This window comes from Periophthalmus magnuspinnatus, chromosome 2 (genome assembly GCF_009829125.3).
Source record: "Periophthalmus magnuspinnatus isolate fPerMag1 chromosome 2, fPerMag1.2.pri, whole genome shotgun sequence".
Classification (NCBI taxonomy): Eukaryota; Metazoa; Chordata; class Actinopteri; order Gobiiformes; family Gobiidae; genus Periophthalmus; species Periophthalmus magnuspinnatus.
The window spans coordinates 17,089,227-17,111,589 of record NC_047127.1 but is presented as its reverse complement, the minus strand read 5'-3'; the positions used below and the strand labels follow the sequence as shown (position 1 = coordinate 17,111,589).

The 22,363-nt window shown below is 42.4% G+C and overlaps 1 protein-coding gene across 1 annotated transcript in view; it reads left to right on the top strand.

The window, feature by feature from the left end:
• LOC117382844 (phospholipid-transporting ATPase IH-like) overlaps positions 1-22,363 on the top strand; it is a 78,003-nt gene that overhangs the window by 38,090 nt on the left and 17,550 nt on the right. Inside the window, exons 20-22 of the mRNA XM_055227770.1 lie at positions 499-750; positions 1,109-1,295; positions 21,019-21,121. Of these exons, the coding sequence (XP_055083745.1) occupies positions 499-750; positions 1,109-1,295; positions 21,019-21,121 (542 nt within the window). The remainder of the gene's footprint in view (positions 1-498; positions 751-1,108; positions 1,296-21,018; positions 21,122-22,363) is intronic.

The following is a 22,363-nucleotide window of genomic DNA, read 5'->3' as shown; positions in this document are numbered from 1 at the left end:
TTAGACAAAGGGACGGGATACGCAGAGTGAGTAAAATATTATAATTATATTAAATATATAAACAAGTTGTATTCAGTGAATAGCATTTCAAAACAATAAAAGGTAACATGGTCATATAAATATGTTATGTGTTAGCAGTTAATATCCCATAGAAGTAAAATACCCACTCTTTAATGTTCTTATCTTGATTTATGGACAAAATAGTGAAATAAAAACAGGATCATATAGAGTGGGTTAAGGTCAGCCAGACAGCAGCAGCTATGAAGAGAGTTTTTTTTTCCAGTAGAAAGTGAATTGGAGCCAATGGAGAGTTGATAGAGTTGGAAACATGCCTATTCTCACTTCCTATTTGGAACACGGTGACTAGCGGGATAGCTGTGTCCAAAGATGTATACAGGCTAAATTGTCTCTAGATATAAAATAGAATAGTGAATAGAAAAAAGCACAACAAAACAATGTATGTCTGTATTAATCCTAAATGTTCTTTGTTTACTCCAGACTGCAGGAGAAAGCAGCTGATACCATTGAGTCTCTGCACAAGGCCGGGATGAAAGTATGGGTGCTGACGGGGGACAAAATGGAGACTGCCGCTGCCACGTGTTACGCCTCCAAACTGTTCAGACGCAGCACGCAGATCCTGGAGCTGACCACCAAGAGAACTGAGGAGCAAAGCCTTCACGACGTGCTCTTTGACCTGAGCCGAACCGTCCTCAGACATCAGGGAACCATGACCAGGGAGACATTCTCTGGGTAAGACCTGTGAGAACCAGAGAGAAGTTATCCTCTGCTCCTCTGCTCCTCTGACCCTCTCCTCTGCATCCTCTGGTCCATCTGACTCTCTCCTCTGCTACACCTAACCCTCTCCTCTGCTCCTTCTGAACATCTTCTCTCTTCCTTCTGAACATCTCCTCTGCTCCTCTTACCCTCTCTTCCACCTATCCTCCACTAACCCTCACCTCCTCTGCTCCTGTGACTCACTCCTCTGCTCCATTTGACCTTCTCCTCTGCATTCTCTGCTCCTCTGACATTCTTCTCTGCTCCATCTGCCCCTCTCCTCTTCTCCTCTAAACCTCTCCTCTGCTCTTCTGACCCTCACTTGTTCTCTCAGGTTGTCTTCAGATTTTGGGGACTTTGCAGACTTTGGTCTGATCATAGATGGCGCCACACTCTCTGCAGTCCTCAGACCGCCTCAAGAGGACTCAAACTCTGGGAATTATAAGGAGATATTTCTGGAAATCTGTCGAAACTGCAGTGCTGTGCTCTGCTGCCGGATGGCACCGCTGCAGAAGGCTCAGGTCAGTGGAGGTTTGAATAAAAAACAAAGGCTGAACCAGAGATTGAACCAGGGCTCAACCAGGGACTAAACCAGGGCTGAACCAGAGGCTGAACCAGAGCCTGAACCAGGGACTGAACCAGAGACTGAATCAGGGACTAAACCAGAGACTGACCCAGAGACTGAACAAGGGACAGAATTTGTCATACTGCTTTGCATTGATATTCCACTCATATCTCCATGGAGATGAGCAGGTGAAGCCACCAGGCCATGTTACAAGTCAGATCTGTGGGGAGGCAAGCCCGCTTACAGCAAGAATGCATGTTTTTTTGGTATTTTGAGTAATATAAGCACCTGCAATAAAATACATGATACAATACATGAAAGATTAATTCCGTAACTGCCATACTGTGGAACATTCCTGGAAAATCAATAACATCTCCATGGAGACAAGCAGGTGGTGGACCTTTCACCAGAACGTTACATAGTGCAACTTTAATTCTTAGTATGAAAAGAAAAACATGTAATTGTGGCTTACCAGGCTAGGACAAAACCAGATCCAACAAGGATTTGGACCAGGTACTAGACCCAGGACTGGACCAGGTACTAAACCAGGTCTTTGGTCTCTGTATTGACCTTGGCACTCTCCCAACAGTAGAATTTTTATAGCTGCAAATATTGATGAGGAAATAGGCTTTATTTCTGTCCTCAGACCACTTGAGATCCATCAATAAAAAACATCAGACCACCAGTTTAGGAGTCCTCAGGTATCATCTATCGGCTTTTCTGACATTTTCAAAAGCAGTCTGTGTAATCCTGCAGTGGTCTAGGTCTGGTCCATAGCAAAACCCAATCTGGAACCAGCTTTTCTTTACAGTTTCTGTATGTAGGCTAGGTCTATTGAGCTACACTAAGTGTGCACTGTGTCTGAGACATACTTAACATATTCATACAACTCTTAGTGGGTGTTTTCACACTCATTGGTATCCTGGCTAGCTTGGTAGTTCTCTTTGTTCCCTTTGTTTACTTGGGTCTGAGAGTGGAGTTATAGATGGAAGATAGATGATGTCAAGGACCCCCAAGGGAGGATAGTCTTTCCTAGCAAAAATTACTTCTTTAAAGAAGCATTTTTAGAGTGCACACTTAGTGTAGCACAAGACCTGGCCTACATACAGAAATTGTAAACAATAGCTGTTTCCATTTTCAGTATAGTTGGCTCCTCCCTTCAGATAGATATAAGGCAGTGTCCACCAGCTATCTGACCAGAGCTGATGAAGGGGCTTGGATAAGCAGCAAAACGTCTTCACTCCTATAACTTTTTGTCCAGCTGACAGATTTAACTTTGGCTTTTACCATTTTCAAAGGCACAAAATCTATTAAGGAACTGTAACGATAAAGCAGCCAAATCAGGGTTAAACCAAGACTAAACATAGACGAAACATGGACTAAACATGGACTAATCCAGGGACTGAACCAGGGACTGAACCTGTCATAAAGGCAGGCAAAACAGACCAAACAGTGCAGGACACGGGAAAGATTTACAGTGTTTATTTACAGAATGTGAAATATAGTTCAAAAACGTGGGTAGAGCTGGCGGGGAACAGGAGTCAGGATCCAGGGGCGAAGCGGGCGGCGCAGCGGAGCTGACAATGCGGGCAGCGCCGGGGTGAGAAACAGAGTGACAGCCGAGGTCTGGGAGCGAGGAGAGCAGGGACGGAGACAGGGCGACCAGAGTCAGGACAGGGAGCAGGGTGCAGAGTGGGGTCCAGAGATGCAGAGTGCGGGAAACAGGGCGAAACAAGACTGTACCAGGTCAGAGAAGCAGTGCAGGAACGGAGCTGCTCGTCTGAACGGGCTTGAGCTGGGAAACATGGAAGGTCGGGTGGATACGGAGAGATGGTGGGAGTTGGAGCTGCACTGCGGACGGGTTGATTACCTTGGTGATGGTGAAGGGGCCTAGAAACTGGGGTGACAGCTTGCGGGAGTTGGTCTTAAGGGGGATGGTCCTTGATGAGGGCCACGCGGTTTAGTCCTTATTTAATTCTGATTTATTTCCTCTTTTGTCCTGCTTTAGTCCTTCTTTAGTCCTGCTTTAGTCCTTCTTTAGTCCTGGTTTAGTACTTATTTAGTGCAGGTTTAGTCCTTCTTTACTCCTGTTTCAATCCTGTTTCAATACTGTTTTAATCTGTTTTTCGTCCCGGTTCAGTCCTTCTTTAGTTTAGTTTAGTTTAGTCTTTATTTAAGGGACTGGAGAGGGACAGTCTCCAGGGACTGCAGATGGAAATTAGCTACTTAGCTATAATCTGGTGCACAACATCTCTGTTTTATGCTTAATGTCTCTGTACATGGTCCCTTAAATAAAGACTAAACTAAACTAACATAGTCCCTAGTGTCCTTGTCCACTGTGGGCCAGCAGAAATACCGCTTCAGCAGCGAGATAGTGCGGTTAATTCCGGGGTGACAGGCGAACCGGGAACCGTGGACCCACTTCAGGACCTGGGAACGTACAGGGTTAGGGACAAATAGCGTGCCAGGGGGGGCCATTACCTGGGTCGGGTCCCAGACCAAGTTTTCGATCTCCCACCGGACAGCCGCCACCACGCGGGAGGCAGGAACGATAGAATCCGGGACAGCGGAGCCCTCCTCCTGGGTAAACTGCCGAGACAGAGCGTCGGGCTTGACGTTGCGGGACCCTGGACGATAGGTGAGTGTGAAGTCAAAGCGGTTAAAAAACAGGGACCACCGAGCCTGGCGGGAGTTCAGACGCTTCGCTGACTGAATTTATGCCAGGTTCTTATGGTCAGTCCATACCACAAACGGTTGTGTAAGCTTACTCCTGGAGGCAAACCTAAAATAAAATCCAGAAGGCACATGTAGATTCCATTCCAGATATTTATTTCGGCACAGGCAATAATCCACACTGATTCGACACAATCTCCCAAATGTTACCTCTCCTAAGTGAGCTCTTATACAGGTATAACATGTCACATCTTCTTAATGATTAGCTTGGTATGTCTCGACATAAACATGTCCCTCTGGGTTTACATAGAGTCAACACAGACATCTCATGTGTGCTTAGCTGGTTCTCTGAGTTCAAACATACACATAGCAGTTCAAAGTACTTATAGCACATTTACCACAGTGGAGCTCACAGGAGACAAAACAAGTAATGGTACAATATTCGTAATATGAAATATTAATTCAAACATTAATCTCACAATCCCCCCTTTTGATCACATATCACACATGTGATCACAAAACCAAAATTAAAAACCAAAATCAAAGAGCAAAATGCTACTACCACATAATAATGCATACAACTTAAATTTACCATATATGAGTAAAATATTAGCTTTTAGTCACCCCAATTATAACATATCCCAGCCCTTATGTTATCATAAATCAATACATGACTCTCAGACAGCAGATAAGAAACAAGGAGCACTTACTGAGACTCAGAATTTAGATGTTGTATTTTAAAATCAGAAGTTAATCTGAACAATTTTGACCTAACTTAATCAGTTAGTTCGGGATCTGAGGATTGAGACCCCACAGAAAGTAATAATATTTGGGATGGGGGAGCTTTTTGCAAGGCTGTGGCAATTAATCGCTCTACCAGCGATCGAAGACATGGGATGACACAGCATCCAATTATGACGAGGACAGCGATTACAGTCAATATGGTAGTAATTACAGATATTATGGTGGCAGACCAACGACCAAACATTTTATAGAACCAATTAGACCAAGTGTTTTCAGATACGTCAGAATTTTTAGCATAAAATTTGACTTAAATTTGTTCAAAGCCTTTGCAATACTACCATCAGGGGAGGTATTATTTGATATATAAGTACAACATTCTGTTCCAAACATGCTGCACACGGAGGATTTTTTGGCCAGTATCATATCTAGAGCGATCCGATTTTGCCAGGCCATGAGTGACGTGGGGCCCAATTGCTCAACGATGCCTTCTATTGCCTCAATTGTATAATTTATAAATCTCTGTTGATTCTAATAGAGATAATTGATCCAAACTACAGCTACTTTTTTGTAGCCGTTACTCCGGCGAAGAATGCTGAAGTAAATTCAGCTGCAACTTTATTTAGTGCCTTGAATTCATTTGGAACACCGACAGGTGTACCTATTGCACTGAGGTAGATGTCCTCATTAAATGATCCTTGGAGTTTAGGCTTAGATTGATAAGACAATGACCTCCTGTATATATGATTATTTCTTGAGTTACCTCTGTATGGTAATTGGGTTTGTTTAAATTTAGTGAATATGCTAGACCTATAGTAAATGGAATAATTAACATAATTGGTGCACAAACACCTGACCGTGTTTTTGATAGAATGGCATACAAACGTAAATTTGCACACAACCACCAAATATCTGCACAAGTGGTAGTATGTACAGTTAAAAAGGCAAATTCTTCATAATTATCGGAAGATAAAGTCTGACTACAGAAATAGTTAGTAAAACTCTCTATTTCATTTTTGTCATTATTTCTTGTCTCTGTTTGGATAACTGTGTATTATATTTAGCTGTTCCCATAGTCCAGGATGTGGGTACATCTTTGGAAACTACTACTGGTAATTTATTATGGAGTTGATAGCATTCATCAGGTTTATCAAATGATTTTTTTAGTGAAGAGTTTAAGTATACAGGTCAGGTCTTTTTGATTAGAATGTGGTATTTACGCAGTTGTCAATCGTGGCCTAGCTGCAGAACATACAATATAATCTTCAGTGGTTAAAGTGTGAGCAGTATACTGTACCCATTTTAGCCAAGTATTTTCATTCATTTCAAGTCATGTTTCAATTTGTATTGCTTCGGTTAGGGAAATGAAATCATTCTCGTGAGCAGGTTTATTAGGTCTCAAAATTATTGTTTGGATGTAGCCTTCAAAACCTAACTTTATCTTCTTATTGCAGGATACAGTAACAATGTTCGAACACTGGAACCCTATGGAATATATTCCAGAGTCATTAAATGTCGGATTTTTGAAGGATAATATTACATTGTTGAGTAATTGATTTATGCCCTCTACAATGTTTTAGGTCCGCTTGATAATTTTTCCTATTTTTTGTTGAAGTAATTTTCTGTTGTAAGTCAGTTTTGAAAGTATTTTCTTCATTATTATGTTGGTCATTGGAACTAGTTATAACTCTGGCGATCTCTATAACCTTATCATGAGCATTTACTTTTGTCAAACATGTGTCCTTACAAACAATTTGTACATTTAATGCATGATCTATAGCAGGCATATCTTGCATCTAGCACTTCACATGCATCAAATAGTATGTTGCAAGTTTGTCCCTCATAACAATATTTTACAAGTTTTGGTGTCCCTCTCTTTGTTCTTTTCAGTGCCCATTGTCTCTTACCTGTATTTTGGGTTGCCAACTCGGTTATGTCGAGGCTTGTCGTTTTGCTTGTCGGCTGTCTGAGGCCATTCTCAATGTTCCCATAGATAGATGGAATGTACTAACACACTAGAACAATAGAAATTAGCATAATTAGTGTAATCAAGACTACACATTGAATATTTTTCAAAAAGTATGGCCTATACTTTCCTTCTTCTGCTTCTTCTTTTCCCCCTTTCCTCCTCCTCTGGAGTCCCAGTGGCAGAAGGTGGTCGAGGTTGGTCCTCAGGGTCACTGTTTCCAGCGATGCCTGGATTTGGTCGGTTTTCTTCATTCTGTATGGTAGATGTGGCGGCAATGTCAGTTCGGGTTTGGGTAAGACTTCGTTCACTTGGGTCTACTGGTGATTTAAAGCAATGTGATAGGTGATACCACACTTTAGATGTTTCTTTCTGGACTTGTACTGATCTTCCAGTGGACTGTAGAACTTGGTATGGTCAAGTTTGATATGGTTGAGTCCAGTTGTTTCATTTGTGCACCTTTACATACACCCAAGATCCTGGGGATATGTTCATCTCTGGATCGACTACATCTTCGAGATCATGTGTTCTTTGTCTACATTTATGTAATTGCATCACTATTTCTTGAAGTTGTTGAACATATGTGTGATGTTGTTTGTCCCATTCTATAAATGGTGTGTCTTCAGTGAATGAGCCTTCTGGTTTTTGCATTTCTCTGCCCGTTAATAATAGATGAGGAGAATATGATGTGGTTTTATTCACACTGTTTCTGATATCCATCAAAACGAAAGGTAAGGCAGTGACCCAATCAAGGTTGGTGGTTTTCCAAACCTTCGCAAGTTTTCTCTTGACAGTGGCATTCATGTGTTCACAAACTCCTTGGCTGGCAGCATGATAGACAGTTCTAAAACTTTGGGTGATATTTAGAGCCTTTAACACATCACGGACTATTTTAGCAGTGAAATGTGCCCCGTTATCTGACCTTATGACTTGTGGAATGCCAAGTCATAGAAAGACATCAGTAGTTAAGTGTTTGACTACTTCCTTGGCAGTTTCCGTCTTGCAGGGGAATGCTTCAACCCATCTGGTGCATTCACAGACTATGACCAGTAGATAACAGTATCCTCGAACTCTCATTTCTGAACCCATATCGGTAAAGTCCATGACGATTCTTTCAAAAGGCTTATTGGGAAGAGTATAAGTTCCTGGAGGTGGTTTGCAAGCTTTCTTTGGATTCATGGTTTGGCAGATGTGACAATCATCGATCCAGTACTGTATTATAGACTTCATGTGTGGATGCCACCACAAATCGAGGTGTTTTAAGATGGCTTCGTAGCTACGATGAGTGGCAGTGTGGTATTCATCGTAGATCATTTGCAGTAGTGAGATAGGAGCCACAATTCTTCCTTCATGTTTTCTCCAGATTCCTGTAGCATCTTTTGTAGCACCACGTTGTTTCCAAGCACCATGTTCATATATTCCAGCTGCTTCTTGAATCTCTCTTATGTATGTTGCATCGATCAGGTTTGCATCAGGTAGCTTCTCCATTTTTTTTTCAGTGCAAATAAGCATGTTTCTTGCATTATAATTTGCAGCTTTCTTTGCGGCTTGATTACCCAGGGAAATAGAGTCTGGTCCCTTGGTGTGAGCTTTGCATTTCACGATAGCAAGTCTTGATGGTAGTTGGACAGCATCTATCAGTTGTTTTATTAGTTGTTCATGCTTAATTGGAAGACCGGTCCCAAGTTTGAAACCATTTCTGATCCAACCAGCTAACGACAACATGACAATTGAGTCTTGTAGATGTTTACTGCCTTGCTCTCTGAGAGTTGTAGTGCTCGTAACATTGCTGTTATCTCAGCCTCTTGTGCAGAACCTTTTACTATCTGTTGGGCTTCCATCAAACGATGTTGGTTAGAGGGCAGTTGTTCCACCACTGCATATGCGGACACAATATGACCTTCTTTTGCTCTTTAGGCACAGCCGTCACAGAAAATGGTCATCTCTGGGTCTGAAAGGGGTGTAGTATGTAGATCTGCTCTCACGTACTGTTCAGTTCTGACTTTTTCTTCACACACATGTGGAATTCCTGCAGTTTCCATGCTTGCCGCCATATTTATATTTCCTCCTTCATACGTAATATGGGACTATTTCAGAGTCTTTGAAATATGGTTGGATCTTTGTGCAGTAGTTATGAACAAACAAGAGTTGAGATAAGCAAGTATCCCATGTTGGGTGTGTACAACCAGTGGATGGTTTTGTACAATATATGAAGTCTTCTCAATTGTTTTTGCCAGAGCAGCCAGGTAACGAGCACAACCAGGTTGAGTTTGTTCATGGAGATCCAACTTACAAGAGTAGTGTTTCAGCACTCTTCTGCTCTGATGATGTTTTTGATAGAGAACAGCTTGTAATCGGTTTTGGAGTACTCAAGATGGCGTCTTTGTTGCTGTCAGACACTCCTTGGGTACCGTTTGACACCTCTCGTCCGAGGAAATGCACAGTTTGTCTTGCAACTTGTATCTTTTGCTTTTTAACCTTGTACCCCTTCTTCGACAGATGTGTGAGTAATTGTACTGTTGCTTCTAGGACTTCTTTTGCCGTCCTTCCAGCAGTGAGGATGTCATCCACATAAGTGATCAGAGTGCATGTCTCTGGAAACTTCAAATCTGCCAGGTCTTGTCTTAACCCTTTAAGGACTGAGCACACTATGGGCCAGTATAGGTCACCTAGACTTTTATATTTTTGTTAGCCATAAAAATCATATTAAAGGAAGTATCAGAATTTACTGCATTTTTTCACACATCTACTTCTATTTTACACTTTCATCCGTATTTTTTCTTTTACGCATCGAATACATGACTGGGAAAATCCCCGCAGCACCCGCGCTCTCATTCGTCACCTTCGCGGAGCAACAGAGGCAGATTACCATAACTGACAGAAAAATATTTAAATAGCCCCGTGCCTCCGCTTTGAGACGCTGTTTGAATTTACATAAGAGCACGACTGGCTGCGGAGTTACGCTGCTGGAAAGTCCGCATCCGCGCGCTATCGCCGACGATAGGATCCGACGCTAAAGGGTCAAGAAGTGGCTAAAAAACCCGGGACTATGCTTCCATCCCATGGGCATTCTTCTGTATGAATAGACTTTGTTTCCATGTCTGAAGGCAAAGTATCTCTGAGAAGAGGCCTCCAAATTGATTGTGAAGAATGCATTTGCCAAGTCCAACACAGTATAATACTTATGCTCTGGTGACAGATTATTCAAGGCGATGTAAGGGTCCGGCACTGGATATGATTCTCCTGCTGTGACCTCATTGATTGGACGAAAGTCTTGAACCATCCTCCAGTTTTGTAAGTCCGATTTCTTTACTGGAAAGAGAGGTGTGTTATATTTTGATTCTTTTTCATATATCACTCCAGATTCCAGTAATCCATTGATAGTTTCTTGAGTTTTCATGCTGACTCAAAGTAGCCCCCCTGTAAGCTTGGGTAAGGCTATTGAATTGAATACATCTCAACCTGTGTTCTCCTTAAATGAAGTCTCCCAGTCAACTGTATATAAAATTATAAGTGCACTGAAGAATTCCAATTCAAAAGATGTTTATGGGCTGGACTCTACCTTGTTTAAAACACACAAAGAGTCACTTACAGATCCCATTACCAAATTGATTAATCTTTCATTCAGACAATCCTTGTGCCCAATGATGTGGAAACCAGCCATTGTTACACCAGTTTTCAAGTCAGGAAATGCGAATGAGGTCATAAATTTCAGACCTATCAGCATTTTGCCCATGGTGTCAAAAATAGCTGAGAGGTGTGTCGCAGACCAACTTCTGTGCCACCTCAATAACTCACCATACAGACTGCACCCCATGCAGTTTGGCTTTAGAACCAATCATTCCACTGACACGGCTACCTGCTTTTTCATTGAAAGTGTAAAATCTAAAATGGACAAAGGGGGTGTGGTCGGTGCCATTTTCCTTGACTTGAAAAAGGCATTTGAGACTATTAATCACAGAATTCTCATCTCAAAATTAGCACAATTTAATTTCTCACCAGATGCTCTAAATTGGGTCAAATCTTGTTTACAACATAGAACGCAAGCAGTTAAAGTTAATAACACATTGTCGTCTCATCTGGCATACAATGTTGGAGTCCCCCAGGGATCTATCCTGGGACCAATTCTGTTCAGTCTTTACATCAATGATTTGCCAACGGTGTGCACTGGATGTGAGGTACAAATGTACGCAGACGACACTGTGATCTATGTACATGGAAAAAACAAAGATGAAACTGCTAAAAAACTGTCTGAAACTATGGTCCACATTTCAAATTGGCTGACTGGATCATGTCTTCATCTAAATGTAAAAAAAAACTGAATGCATGTTTTTTGCAAAAAGATAATCAACTTCCCCAAATCCTGATGTTGTTGTTTCGGGTAAAAAAAAATAAGCATCGTGACGCAATATAAATATTTGGGTGTTGTGTTAGATTCAAACCTTACCTTTAAACAACATGTAAAGAAGGCCACCCAAACAGTGAAACTAAATATAGCAAATTTTAGACATATCAGGCATAATTTAAACCAAGAAGCTGCAAATTTATTTTTTAATGCAATGATAATGCCACACCTGACCTACTGTGTCACCTGCTGCCGGCCTCATCTGTTCTGTGTCATGTCTTTAGATTTTGTCTGTCTTTGTCACAGTGTTTTACTAATTGCCTGCTTACCTGTGCTAACTTTTAGAACATTTTACTAATAACCAAATTAACTTTTAATACAAATTTTGTATTTTATGTGTGGTGGCATTTTACATCTTGCCATAGGAACTGCAGTTGGAAACTAGCTGTATAGCTAATACTGGCGCATTTACAGAAATGTTGATTAATGTGCATTGTCCCTATTCAAATAAACTAATAAATGAAATGAAATGAATCCCCACTTCTTGGTCTTCTTTGAGTGGATATTGGGGATGGTATATCTGCTTTTTTGTGGTGAGTTGCACTTTAACAGTATGTTTCGTCTGTCCCACATCGTTCGGATGCATCATCTATATGTGTGCTGGTACTTGTGCAAGATACATTTCTGTATCTGGATGATTCTCAAAAATACATTGTCTGGTTTGCTTGGATGCTCTTGTGTTATCTTCGGAGCCTTGAGATGGCAGAATTCTGAATATTTTGTGTTGTGCGTTGTAAAAAACACCTTTGATTTTCAGTGGCTTCATACTGAAGACTTGAAGCCAGCTTGACCATTGGACCAAGTCGTCTTGGTGAATGATGTTTCGATATGGCCAGCGATACATGAGGTGTGTTTTCCTCACTTCCCATGAAATACGGTTTCAGTTCTTCTGGGAGGGAGACAGCGTGGGCCATTCCTTGAGGACCCAAATAGAGACATGAGTAGTTCACTCGAAAAAGTTTGTCCATTCACCTTTTGCCATAATTCGTCATACGTTTATGTTGCACTTTTTCACCGAAGCAAGTTCCTAGTTTGTGAACTGTGTTCACAGACTATGGCAATAAAAGTCTTCTGATTCTGATTCTGATGCGTGTCGTTGTCATGTGTGGAGTAATATAGAGTGACATGCAAAGGGTCAAAAGGTTCACTGAGTGGATATAGCGACTTTGCCCATGTCTTATAGTTTTGCCATAATGCTGATGCAATATTTCCTTTTTCTGGATCTGGGAGTATTTCTGTCCAATAGATTGTGACTTGTGACTTTGAGTCTTGGGCGGTATCTGGAGAAAGGTACAGGATCTCAGTGGTTTTACATGTAGTCACATTTCTCAGTATCTTCAGTGTGTCACATCGGTTGAGTATTTTATGACCTTCAGGGCAAAACACCACTGACAATGATAATTTGCACATCAAGTCTCTTCCACATATGGAGACACTACAGTCAGGCAAGTATAAGAATTCATGTTCCACTGTCTGTTCATTCATTGTTACTGCCAATGGTTCAGTAAAAGTTTTTACTTCTGGTTCTCCCACACACCCGGTTATGGACATACTCTTCGATGAGAGTGGAAATTTCTGTCATGTGCAAGATACTGTAGCCCCTGAATCAACCAAAAATTTAATCTTCTGTCCATTTATCTTTAAGACCACCATTGGTTCGCTCTTCCATGGTTTTAGCGAATGGTCTGGCTGCAGGCCCCTTCAGTAGTCATAGTGTTCATCCAAGGATCCATGAACATCTCTTCCTCCTTAGTTGTAAGTTCCGACATTCATGAGTCTTCCATTTGGAGCTGGGAGCATTGGAATGACTGCTTGTTGTGGCATCCTACCCTGTGCGTGGTATGTTGGCATCATTGGTGGCATCATTGGTGGCATGGATTGTTCTTGGTTGTAATTCTGTGTTGGTTGCATATATTGTTGAAAATTGTTTGGCTCTTGTCTTCGTCCTTGAGATGTTAAGGGAAAATCTTTTTTCCAGTGTCCCACTCCTTGACATAGGTGACATCAATCATTTTGATTTGACTTGTTCAGGTAGCTTGGCCTTTTGTTTCTTCCGAGGTTCCTAAAACCTTGATTCCTTGATTGGGGGCCGTTGTAAATCACAACTGGCACATTGGGTGTGGGCATAGGTTGACCTGATTGGACGTTGGGTGGCATTGCTGTTGTTTGTGGTTGTTGAGCATTCATCACCATTTTAATTGCAATTGTTAGTTCTTTTGTGACAGATAACATGTCTTCCTCAGGAGAGTCTGACCGTACACTCATCACTTTTATGTTCTTTTCTTTCTTCTTCTCTTTAAGTTCAGCTTGGTATTTCTGCAATTGCTACTTTACAGCTGCTAGTTCCAACTCTTTCTTCTGTTCTTCAGACTCTTTCTTGTCCTTCTGCCATGTGTTTATTTGATGGTTGCAATGTGCATCAAATTCTTCTTCAGTTTTACTGTACAGTCCCAATACATTTTTCAGGGCTTCTTGAACGGCTTATCATTTACCAGTACAGACCTAAACATGACGGCCATACCAGTTCCTGGCTCAATTAGTTCTCCAGTGACATCATGATATAGGTTCGTGGCACATTGTTTGTAGCCGTGATAATCTTCATTGTCTCTCATTTGCATAGACAATAACTCCTCTGTGACAATGCACGGGTATCTTGTCCTGAGTTCTTCTTCTAGGACGTGTCGGAAGATGTGAATGGGATGGTTGTTCTGTAGCCGTGTTCCCATTCTTCTTTCCATGGCTTTTCCGATGTTTTCAGCGACTGTTTCATCAGCAGCTTTGATTAGGGCAGCTTGTATGTCTCCCCAATATAGTTTATCTCCAGCCGTTTGTTTCAGGAGAGCTCTCATCCATGGTAGACCTCCTTTAGTCAGTTAGTTAGTAGTTAGTAGTTTAGTGAACATTAGGGCACTCCAGTCTTTTAGTGAGAATGGTTGGTAGACGACTTGTAGTCCATCCGTTCTTATTGGAAAGACAGATGCAGGTTGCCTTTGTAGTGTAGTAGTAGATTGATAATTCCATTGATGTATGCTTCTTTATATCGAGTCTCTTCAACCTTTCCACTGAATAATCCATCAACCGAAAAGGACTCATCATTTTTGTTTCGTTGAGACTTCAACCATAGCATCTTTTGCTTCATCCTTTTCATTCCTTGACAGCAAACTTCCACTTGTCTCCATTGTTATCTCTTGGTCAAGCACCATTTCCTGTCTTCTCATGTGTCTTGTATCATTACTTTGTTTCAACTTTTTCTCAGTTTCTACAATATGAGTCAGTGCAGTTACTTGGTTTTGGACAGAGTCTATTTTTTCTTTCAACTCTCTTGAGAATGCTCCAACAGACGTTAATGCCAACTCTCCTCCAACTACTTTGTGAGTTATTTTCGGTGTCAAGCACGTAGCTAGGTCTGGTGTCATCATAGAAGCAGAAGACTTTCTCAGTTCTGGATCTTTGTTGATAGTTCCCGAATATGGCGGGGGTAAAGCAGTTTTTCTTGACATCTCCATACTGTATTGCTTGTTATGTGGAGGTGGGCTTCTTGGATATTGTAGCATGTGGTCGAAACGTGGAACATCATTGTCTGTGTTGTCTTCATCCCAGCTTCGTGACCTTTGTGACTTTTTCTTTGATAATTTACTGCTTGTCCTTTCTTCTTCTTCATCAGACTCTCGGGGTCCTTCCAAGGAACTTCTGTTTTTAGAGCGTGTGCCATAATTATGCAATGTTTTATTTTCTTCGAGAGTTGTATATATGCCCGCAGCAGGTTCTTTCGAATTTTCTCTTAGAAGTTCTTCCTTCAGGATCACTCCCTTCTCCTTCGGCTTGAGAACTAGAATGGAAGATAATTCTCTTATTTCTTCTATTTCCTTCATCTCTTTTGCCCATTGGTGCATTTTCTTTGCCATTCTCATTCTCGTACTTTTGTATTTTTACTTGGCGCCCCAACTCATTGTGTTTTTGTATCTTCAATTGATCTTTCTTATTATAGCACTTCCTGTAGGCTCCAATTGACACTGTTTAATTTTCTCCTTGTAGTAGTTTTTGATGTTCTTCCATTGCTCTTCTGTGGGGGCAATGGCATCCTTTCCACCATGGATCATTCCTTTTTTTACATATTTCTTGATTATGTCTTGAATGAAAGACTGGTTTTCTTGAGCCTTCTTCAGGTCTGCTTCTTCCTGAAGTGCTTTGCCATTCAAAAATTCTATCAATTGGTTCAGTGTGACAAATTGAGACACTGTGGTATATTTTGTGTTTTGTTAAGTTACCATCTCAGTAGCTGTATTATTATTTAGATATTGTTTTAATTTGTATTCAAGGTGTCAAGTTTATGATTTTTGTAGGATGAGTCACTTTTATGAACAGTTTGTCTTTTGCTATCTACCTGTAGGCTCTTTTTTGATTGTTTTTTTGTTTTAATCTCGAAGGGGGTGTCTTCGTTCCCACTTCCTGTTTTTCATTTCTAAAAAAAAGAAAGAAACTTAATAGTACTTAATTCTTAAAGATTATTTATTTTATTTGTTTAACTTTTTTTTTTTTAACAATCTTAATTTTTCTTAATTTTATGTATTATTTATTTTATAAATTTAACAACCTTAGTATTTTCTTAATAACAGTTTTATTTCTCATTTATTAAGTAATTATCTTTATCTTCTATTAACATCTAATGATATCAATACTTTTGTAAATTCTTGTTTATTTAGACAATTTATTTATATGAATAACACTTTATAAGAACTATACCCCATCTGGCCACAACAAGATACAGTCATTAACAAATGCCATCCAATTTCATCCTAATTTAATCATTTGAACTGTCTTCTCTATTTTGTGTTTCAACATCCCAACTTGAGCTAGAAGCTGAAACAGGAGGATTTAAGGTCATGACCTTAGCGTTCCCTGTCAAACGCAAACACAGCCTAAAGTTAAAAAGATAGCAATAAATGCAGTCACTATGTAAATAACACTTCCCTTTAGGACATTTTTAATGCATCATACTCTTCTTTTAGATCTTTTAGCATTTTAGCAACATTTGATGAGTTTGACGGACACATGTTTTTGGTTATATTTCTAGCTTCGTCAATAATCTCTTTTACCATCTCATTCTTTAACTTCTTAGTCATAGTTTCTAGGTTTGTTTCTTGTGTGTATTTTGTTTCGGAAACTGCTCCAATAGTAAGCGTAACTTTCCATATGAGTATTGAATTTGTTTTTTATCAATTGAACATCAAACAGATTATTTCCACTGGCATTTTGGTATGTCCTGAGGTGCCTGTTATTTGCAAACGTTATATTAGCATCTGTCATTGTAATGTTTTCACAAGCATTTACCGTATTATTGATCTCTACTTTTCCGTGAGGGTACGCAATGCAAATGCAGCCAATATTAGAAGATATGGGCCTGTTATACCAGGTGCACTGCAGTTTTATCTCAGTAACATTCTCTTTTTGCTTCGGGATCTCGTTAACTGAATCACATACTTTTGAATGCATACCAAGCTGGGGTGAATAGGTTGCGATTTCTGGCTTTCTTTTAGTTAAATCTGTTAAACTAATCCCATCTATTAATGCTTCTGTGTTACAGGGCTTGTATATAATGCCAATCTGAATTATTGACCCTTGATCAGTTTTACAATGGCAAGATAATTCATGTCCATTCTGGGTGTAACTCATTTGGACAGGTTCATTTCCTTGAGATCTTATCATGTTGATAAAAATTTTTTTGGGTACCACATTTTTATATTAAACTTGATTAACAGTTTTGTTATATTTTTAGTGTAAAGTTTAACCACTAAGTATATTTTTTATAAAACATGCTTTTTTTTCTCTCTCCGTGCAAAGTCATACACATGGAAATGATTAACTTGTTTTTAATCACACTTTATCTGATCAAAGTCTAAACTTGCTACTTGTTATTAATTTCAGTGCTTTCTTTACTTGCTAAAAGCATAAACCTCTTTAGTTGCTTTCTTTACTTGCTAAAAGCATAAACCTCTTTAGTTGCTTTCTTTACTTGCTAAAAGCATAAACCTCTTTAATTACTAATTTTATATAGTTTAAAATTATAACACAATTAACTACACACAAAGTCCCAAGAGCACATCACATTAATTTAGCACTGAACCAATGCACAGAATTTCTAGGAAAAAGGCCTCGGTCATACCGACTTTTGTGGAGTACTCGTTTTGTGATGTCCTTCTCGGAGCGCTTTGCAGAGGAGATAGTTCCTGTACCTCCAGGAGTTAAAGTATCATGTCGGGGGTCACCAAAAACTGTCAGCTTACTCCTGGAGGCAAACCTAAAATAAAATCCAGAAAGCACGTGTAGATTCCAATCCAGATATTTATTTCGGCACAGGCAATAATCCACACTGATTCGGCACAATCTCCCAAATGTTACCTCTCCTAAGTGAGCTCTTATACTGGTATAACATGTCACATCTTCTTAATAATTAGCTTGGTATGTCTCAACATAAACATGTCCCTCTGGGTTTACATAGAGTCAACACGGACATCTCATGTGTGCTTAGCTGGTTCTCTGAGTTCAAACATACACATAGCAGTTCAAAGTACTTATAGCAAATTTACCACAGTGGAGCTCACAGGAGACAAAACAAGTAATGGTACAATATTCGTAATATGAAATATTAATTCAAACATTAATCTCACAGTTGCTTCGCCCCCTCCAGCCAATGGTGCCACTCCTCCAGGGCTAACTTCACCACCAGCAACTCACGATTTTCCACGTCGTGGTGGCTCTCAGCTAGGGACAGACGGCAAGAAAAGAAAGCACAGGGGAAAAGGCAGTTCTTGGGTTCAAACCTCTGGGAGAGGACGGCCCCCACGCCGGTGTCTGATGCATTGACCTCTACTATGAACTGGCGAGTGGGATTGGGCTGATGTAGAATGGGGGTAGAGGTAAACAGGCTCTTAAGACTGTCGAAGGCTGCCTGGGCTTCGGTGGACCAGGAGAACTGCTGAGAGGGAGAGGTTAGTTTGGTGAGGGGCGCAATAGCACGACTGAAATCTCGGATAAACCTTCTGTAGAAATTTGCAAACCCGATAAATCGTTGGAGCTGTTTGCGATTATTGGGAGTGGGCCAATTGGTCACCGCCTTGATCTTTTCTGGATCTGCTCTTACTTTACCCCTACCCACAGTAAAACCCAGGAAACTACCTCATCAGAGTGAAATTCGCTTTTCTCAGCTTTAACATATAATCTATTTTCGAGGAGACGCTGAAGAACTAAACGGATGTGATGCTGGTGTTCCTGTGGAGAGCGGGAGAAGATAAGGATATCGTCGAGATAAACAAACACAAATTGGTTAAGAAAATCCTGAAGGACATCATTAATTAATGCCTGAAATACCGCGGGAGCGTTGGTTAGTCCAAACTAAGTATTCAAAGTGACCCAGAGGGGTCTTAAATGCGATCTTCCTCTCGTACCCCCACCAGGTGATAAGCATTCCTAAGATCCAATTTAGAGAAGATGGTGGCCCCGTGTAGTGGAGTGAACGCGAAGTCGAGGAGGGGAAGGGGATATTTATTTTTAACAGTAATGGCGTTGAGACCTTGATAATCGATACAGGGGCGTAGGGTCTTGTCCTTTTTTGCCACGAAAAAGAACCCCGCGCCAACAGTGGAGGAGGACGGGCGGATAATGCCAGCAGCCAGGGAATCCCGGATATATTGCTCCATGGTCTCGCGTTCGGGCTTGGAGAGGTTATATAACCGGCTAGCAGGTAATGGGGCTCCAGGCAGCAGGTCAATGGTGCAGTTGTACGGGCGGTGAGGGGGCAGTGAGAGCGCCCTGTTCTTACTGAACACTTCTCTCTGATGATGGTATATCTCCGGAATCGAGGAGAGATCCGGCGCCTCAGGGGGTTGGTCGAGAGCGGAGCACGCCCCCCAGCCAGCAACAGAGCAGACTGGAGGCAGCGGGCGTGGCAGAAGGGGCTTCACCCCAACACCCTCCTTCCATCCAGTCAATGGTGGGGTTGTGGGTCTTTAACCACAGATATCCCAGGATCAACGGAGCGGAAGGAGAGGAGATGACGTGGAAACTGCAGGACTCGTGGTGGTTGCCCGATAGGATCAGCGTAACCGGTTCTGTGACGTGCGTGACCTTAGCTAACAGCTGTCCGTTGAGTGCTAAAGCGGTGAGGGGACGTTCCAAGGGCTCCAAGGTTATTCCCCACTGCTCTGCCACCCGCTGATCAATAAAATCCTCCTCAGCCCCGGAATCGACGAGGGCAGAAATAGGTAGAGTCTCTGAGCGGTAGCACATGGTGGCCTGGAGAAGCAGCTTATTTTCTTTCTCTGGGATAGCCCGCTGACCCACCAGTACTCCCACGGCTGCTGGTGGGCCCGGTCTTTTGGCCGAACCGGACAGGTGGCGATGTAGTGTCCCTTCTCGCCACAGTACAAACACACCCCGCCAGGCAACGACACAGGTGCTCCTCGGCCGAGAGGCGAGCACGACCCAGCTGCATAGGCTCCCCGGCGACGGGTGGTGAGGAAAGCTCCCCAACCCGGACCGGTGAGGGGCGTCGATCCGGTTGGTCAGCGCGATGAGGGTCTTCAAATCCGGAGGCTCGTCATGAGAAACCAGTTCATCTTTCAACCAGTCGTTTAGTCCTTTTAAAAACACCGCTTTTAAAGCGTTGCCGGTCCAGTCCACCTCCGCGGCAAAAGTCCAGAATTCAATTGTATAATCTGCTACCGTCTTGGACCCTTGGGACAGGCTTAGCATCCAGGAAGCAGCGTCCACCTGGTAATGCGGGTGATCGAAAACAAGTTTAAAGTCTCTGAGGAAATCCGCGAAGCTCATCTGATTCAGCTCAGTCCGTGCAAACTTGGCCTCCGCCCATTGAAGTGCTCTTCTCCTTAAGAGTCCACAGACATAGCGGATCTTAGCTGTGTCAGACAGAAAGCGGCCTGGGCAAATTGACATGCATTGGAATAAAAAGCCCCGACAGAGGCTGGGCTGACCTGAGTAGGGGTCTGGATCCATGTCCCTAGACTCCCGGGGGTCCGGCGGTGCCGTGGCTCCGGGGGAGACAGCGGCGGCTGGAGTCGTGGGTGCGGTAGCGAGCAGCGCGGAAACCTGGGTGTTGAGCTGGGCCAGCTGCTGGGACAGGGACTGGTTACACTCCATAAGAGCCCGAATAGTTTGGTCGTGTTGACCTATGATTACACCATGGTGGGAAAACGCCTGGCGAAGCGAGGGATCCGGTCCCGAGTCTGCTTGGTCCATGTTGGCCAGATCGTTCTCTCGTAAAGGCAGGCAAAATGGACCAAACAGTGCAGGACACGGGAAAGATTTACAGAATGTGAAATATAGTTCAAAAACGTGGGTAGAGCTGGCCGGGGTGCGGGTCAGGATCCAGGGGCGAAGCAGGCAGCGCCAGGGCGGGGAGCAGAGTGAGAGCCGAGGTCCGGGAGCGAGGAGAGCAGGGACGGAGACAGGGCGACCAGAGTTAGGACAGGGAGCAAGGTGCAGAGCGGCGTCCAGAGATGCAGAGTGCGGGAAACAGGGTGAGACAAGACTGTACCAGGTCAGAGAGGCAGTGCAGGAACTGGATCTGGAGGACGGCATACAAAATCCCAATGAGCTGGATACAAAAGGCAAACAGCAAAAGGCAAGACAAGTTAGAGTATTCACGTGAACACGTGGACGATCTGGCACCGTGTGTCTGGTCCCAGATCCTTTTATCCACAGCAGGTGGTGGTGATTGCGCTGATGAGCTGCAGGTGCGTGCGGGAGGAGCCAGGAGCTCAGCCCAGCTCGGGCTCCGACAGGTGGGGGAGGGAAGGAACAGGGTAGGACAGAAAACAGGGAACTGGACGGTGCGGATCATGACAGAACCAGGTCTAACTTTGTGTCTTTTTCCAGATTGTAAAGTTGATCAAAACATCTAAAGAGCATCCAATCACGTTGGCGATTGGAGATGGAGCCAATGACGTCAGTATGATCCTAGAGGCACATGTCGGTATCGGTGAGTCTTATATACAAGTACTACTGCCACTACAACTGCCACTACTACTACTACTACTGCTAGAGCATCCATCTATTTTCTTCCGCTTATCTGGGGCCGGGTCACGGGGGCAGCAATCTCAGCAGGGAGTCCCAGACCCCCCTCACCCCAGACATGACACCCCTGTTCCCAGGCCAGCCAAGAGACATAAACCCTCCAGTGTGTCCTGGGTAATGTCTGGGCCATGCCTGGAACACCTCCCTAGGGAGGTTTCCAAGGGGCATCCTAAACAGATGTTGAGCCAACTCAAGTGGCTCCTCTGGACGTGCAGGAGTAGTGGCTCTACTCCAAGCTCCTCCCTTGTGACCAAGCTCCTCACCCTATCTCTAAGGGAGGGCCCTGCCACCCTGTGGTGGAAACGCATTTCGACCCCTCACTTGAGGCAAGGACTCTCCACCCACCCACCTTTTTCCAGTTGAGAAGCATGGCCTCGGATTTGGAGGAGCTGATTCTCATTCCAGCCTCTTCACATTCAGCTACAAACCACCCCAGTGCCTTCTACTGGTCCTGGCTCAATGAACATATGCTAGTATTATATACTATATCTGTTACTACTACTATGACTACTACTATCTAATACAACAGCAACTACTACTAGCTACTTCTTCCTACTACTACTTAACTACTACTTCCATCTACAACTACATAATCTAGTATTACCTCAAGAACTACTTCTACAATTACTGCCACTGCTACTTCTACAACTTCAGTAACTTCTATGACAACTAGTATTACGTCTGCTAATTCTACTTGATAGTACTGTGGGAAAAATTACTACTAGCTACAGCTACTACCTACTACTACTACTACTTCAACTACTTTTGCATGAATACTACTTTTCCTACTATTACCTACTACTACTAAGACAACTACTGCTACTAGCTTCTGCTGTTATTCAATATTGGCGACTGAAAAATTGATTGGATATCTGCTTCCAAACATGGGTTCAGTCAGTATCCTGGTTGAATACATTGATGTAATAAGACTATTTATTTGAACTTTTACTTACACAAATTTGTTCAGTAGTTACATATGGGATTAATAGTACATACATCACACAGTTGGAGCAGTTTTGTCTCATTTTATTTTTGTTTTAAGAAAATAAATGTTTTCACTCTCTGCACTGGTATCAGTTAATATTGAGTATCAGCAGATATTTCCAGTTATTGAAAACTGAACTGAAAAAGCTGGATCGGTGCATCC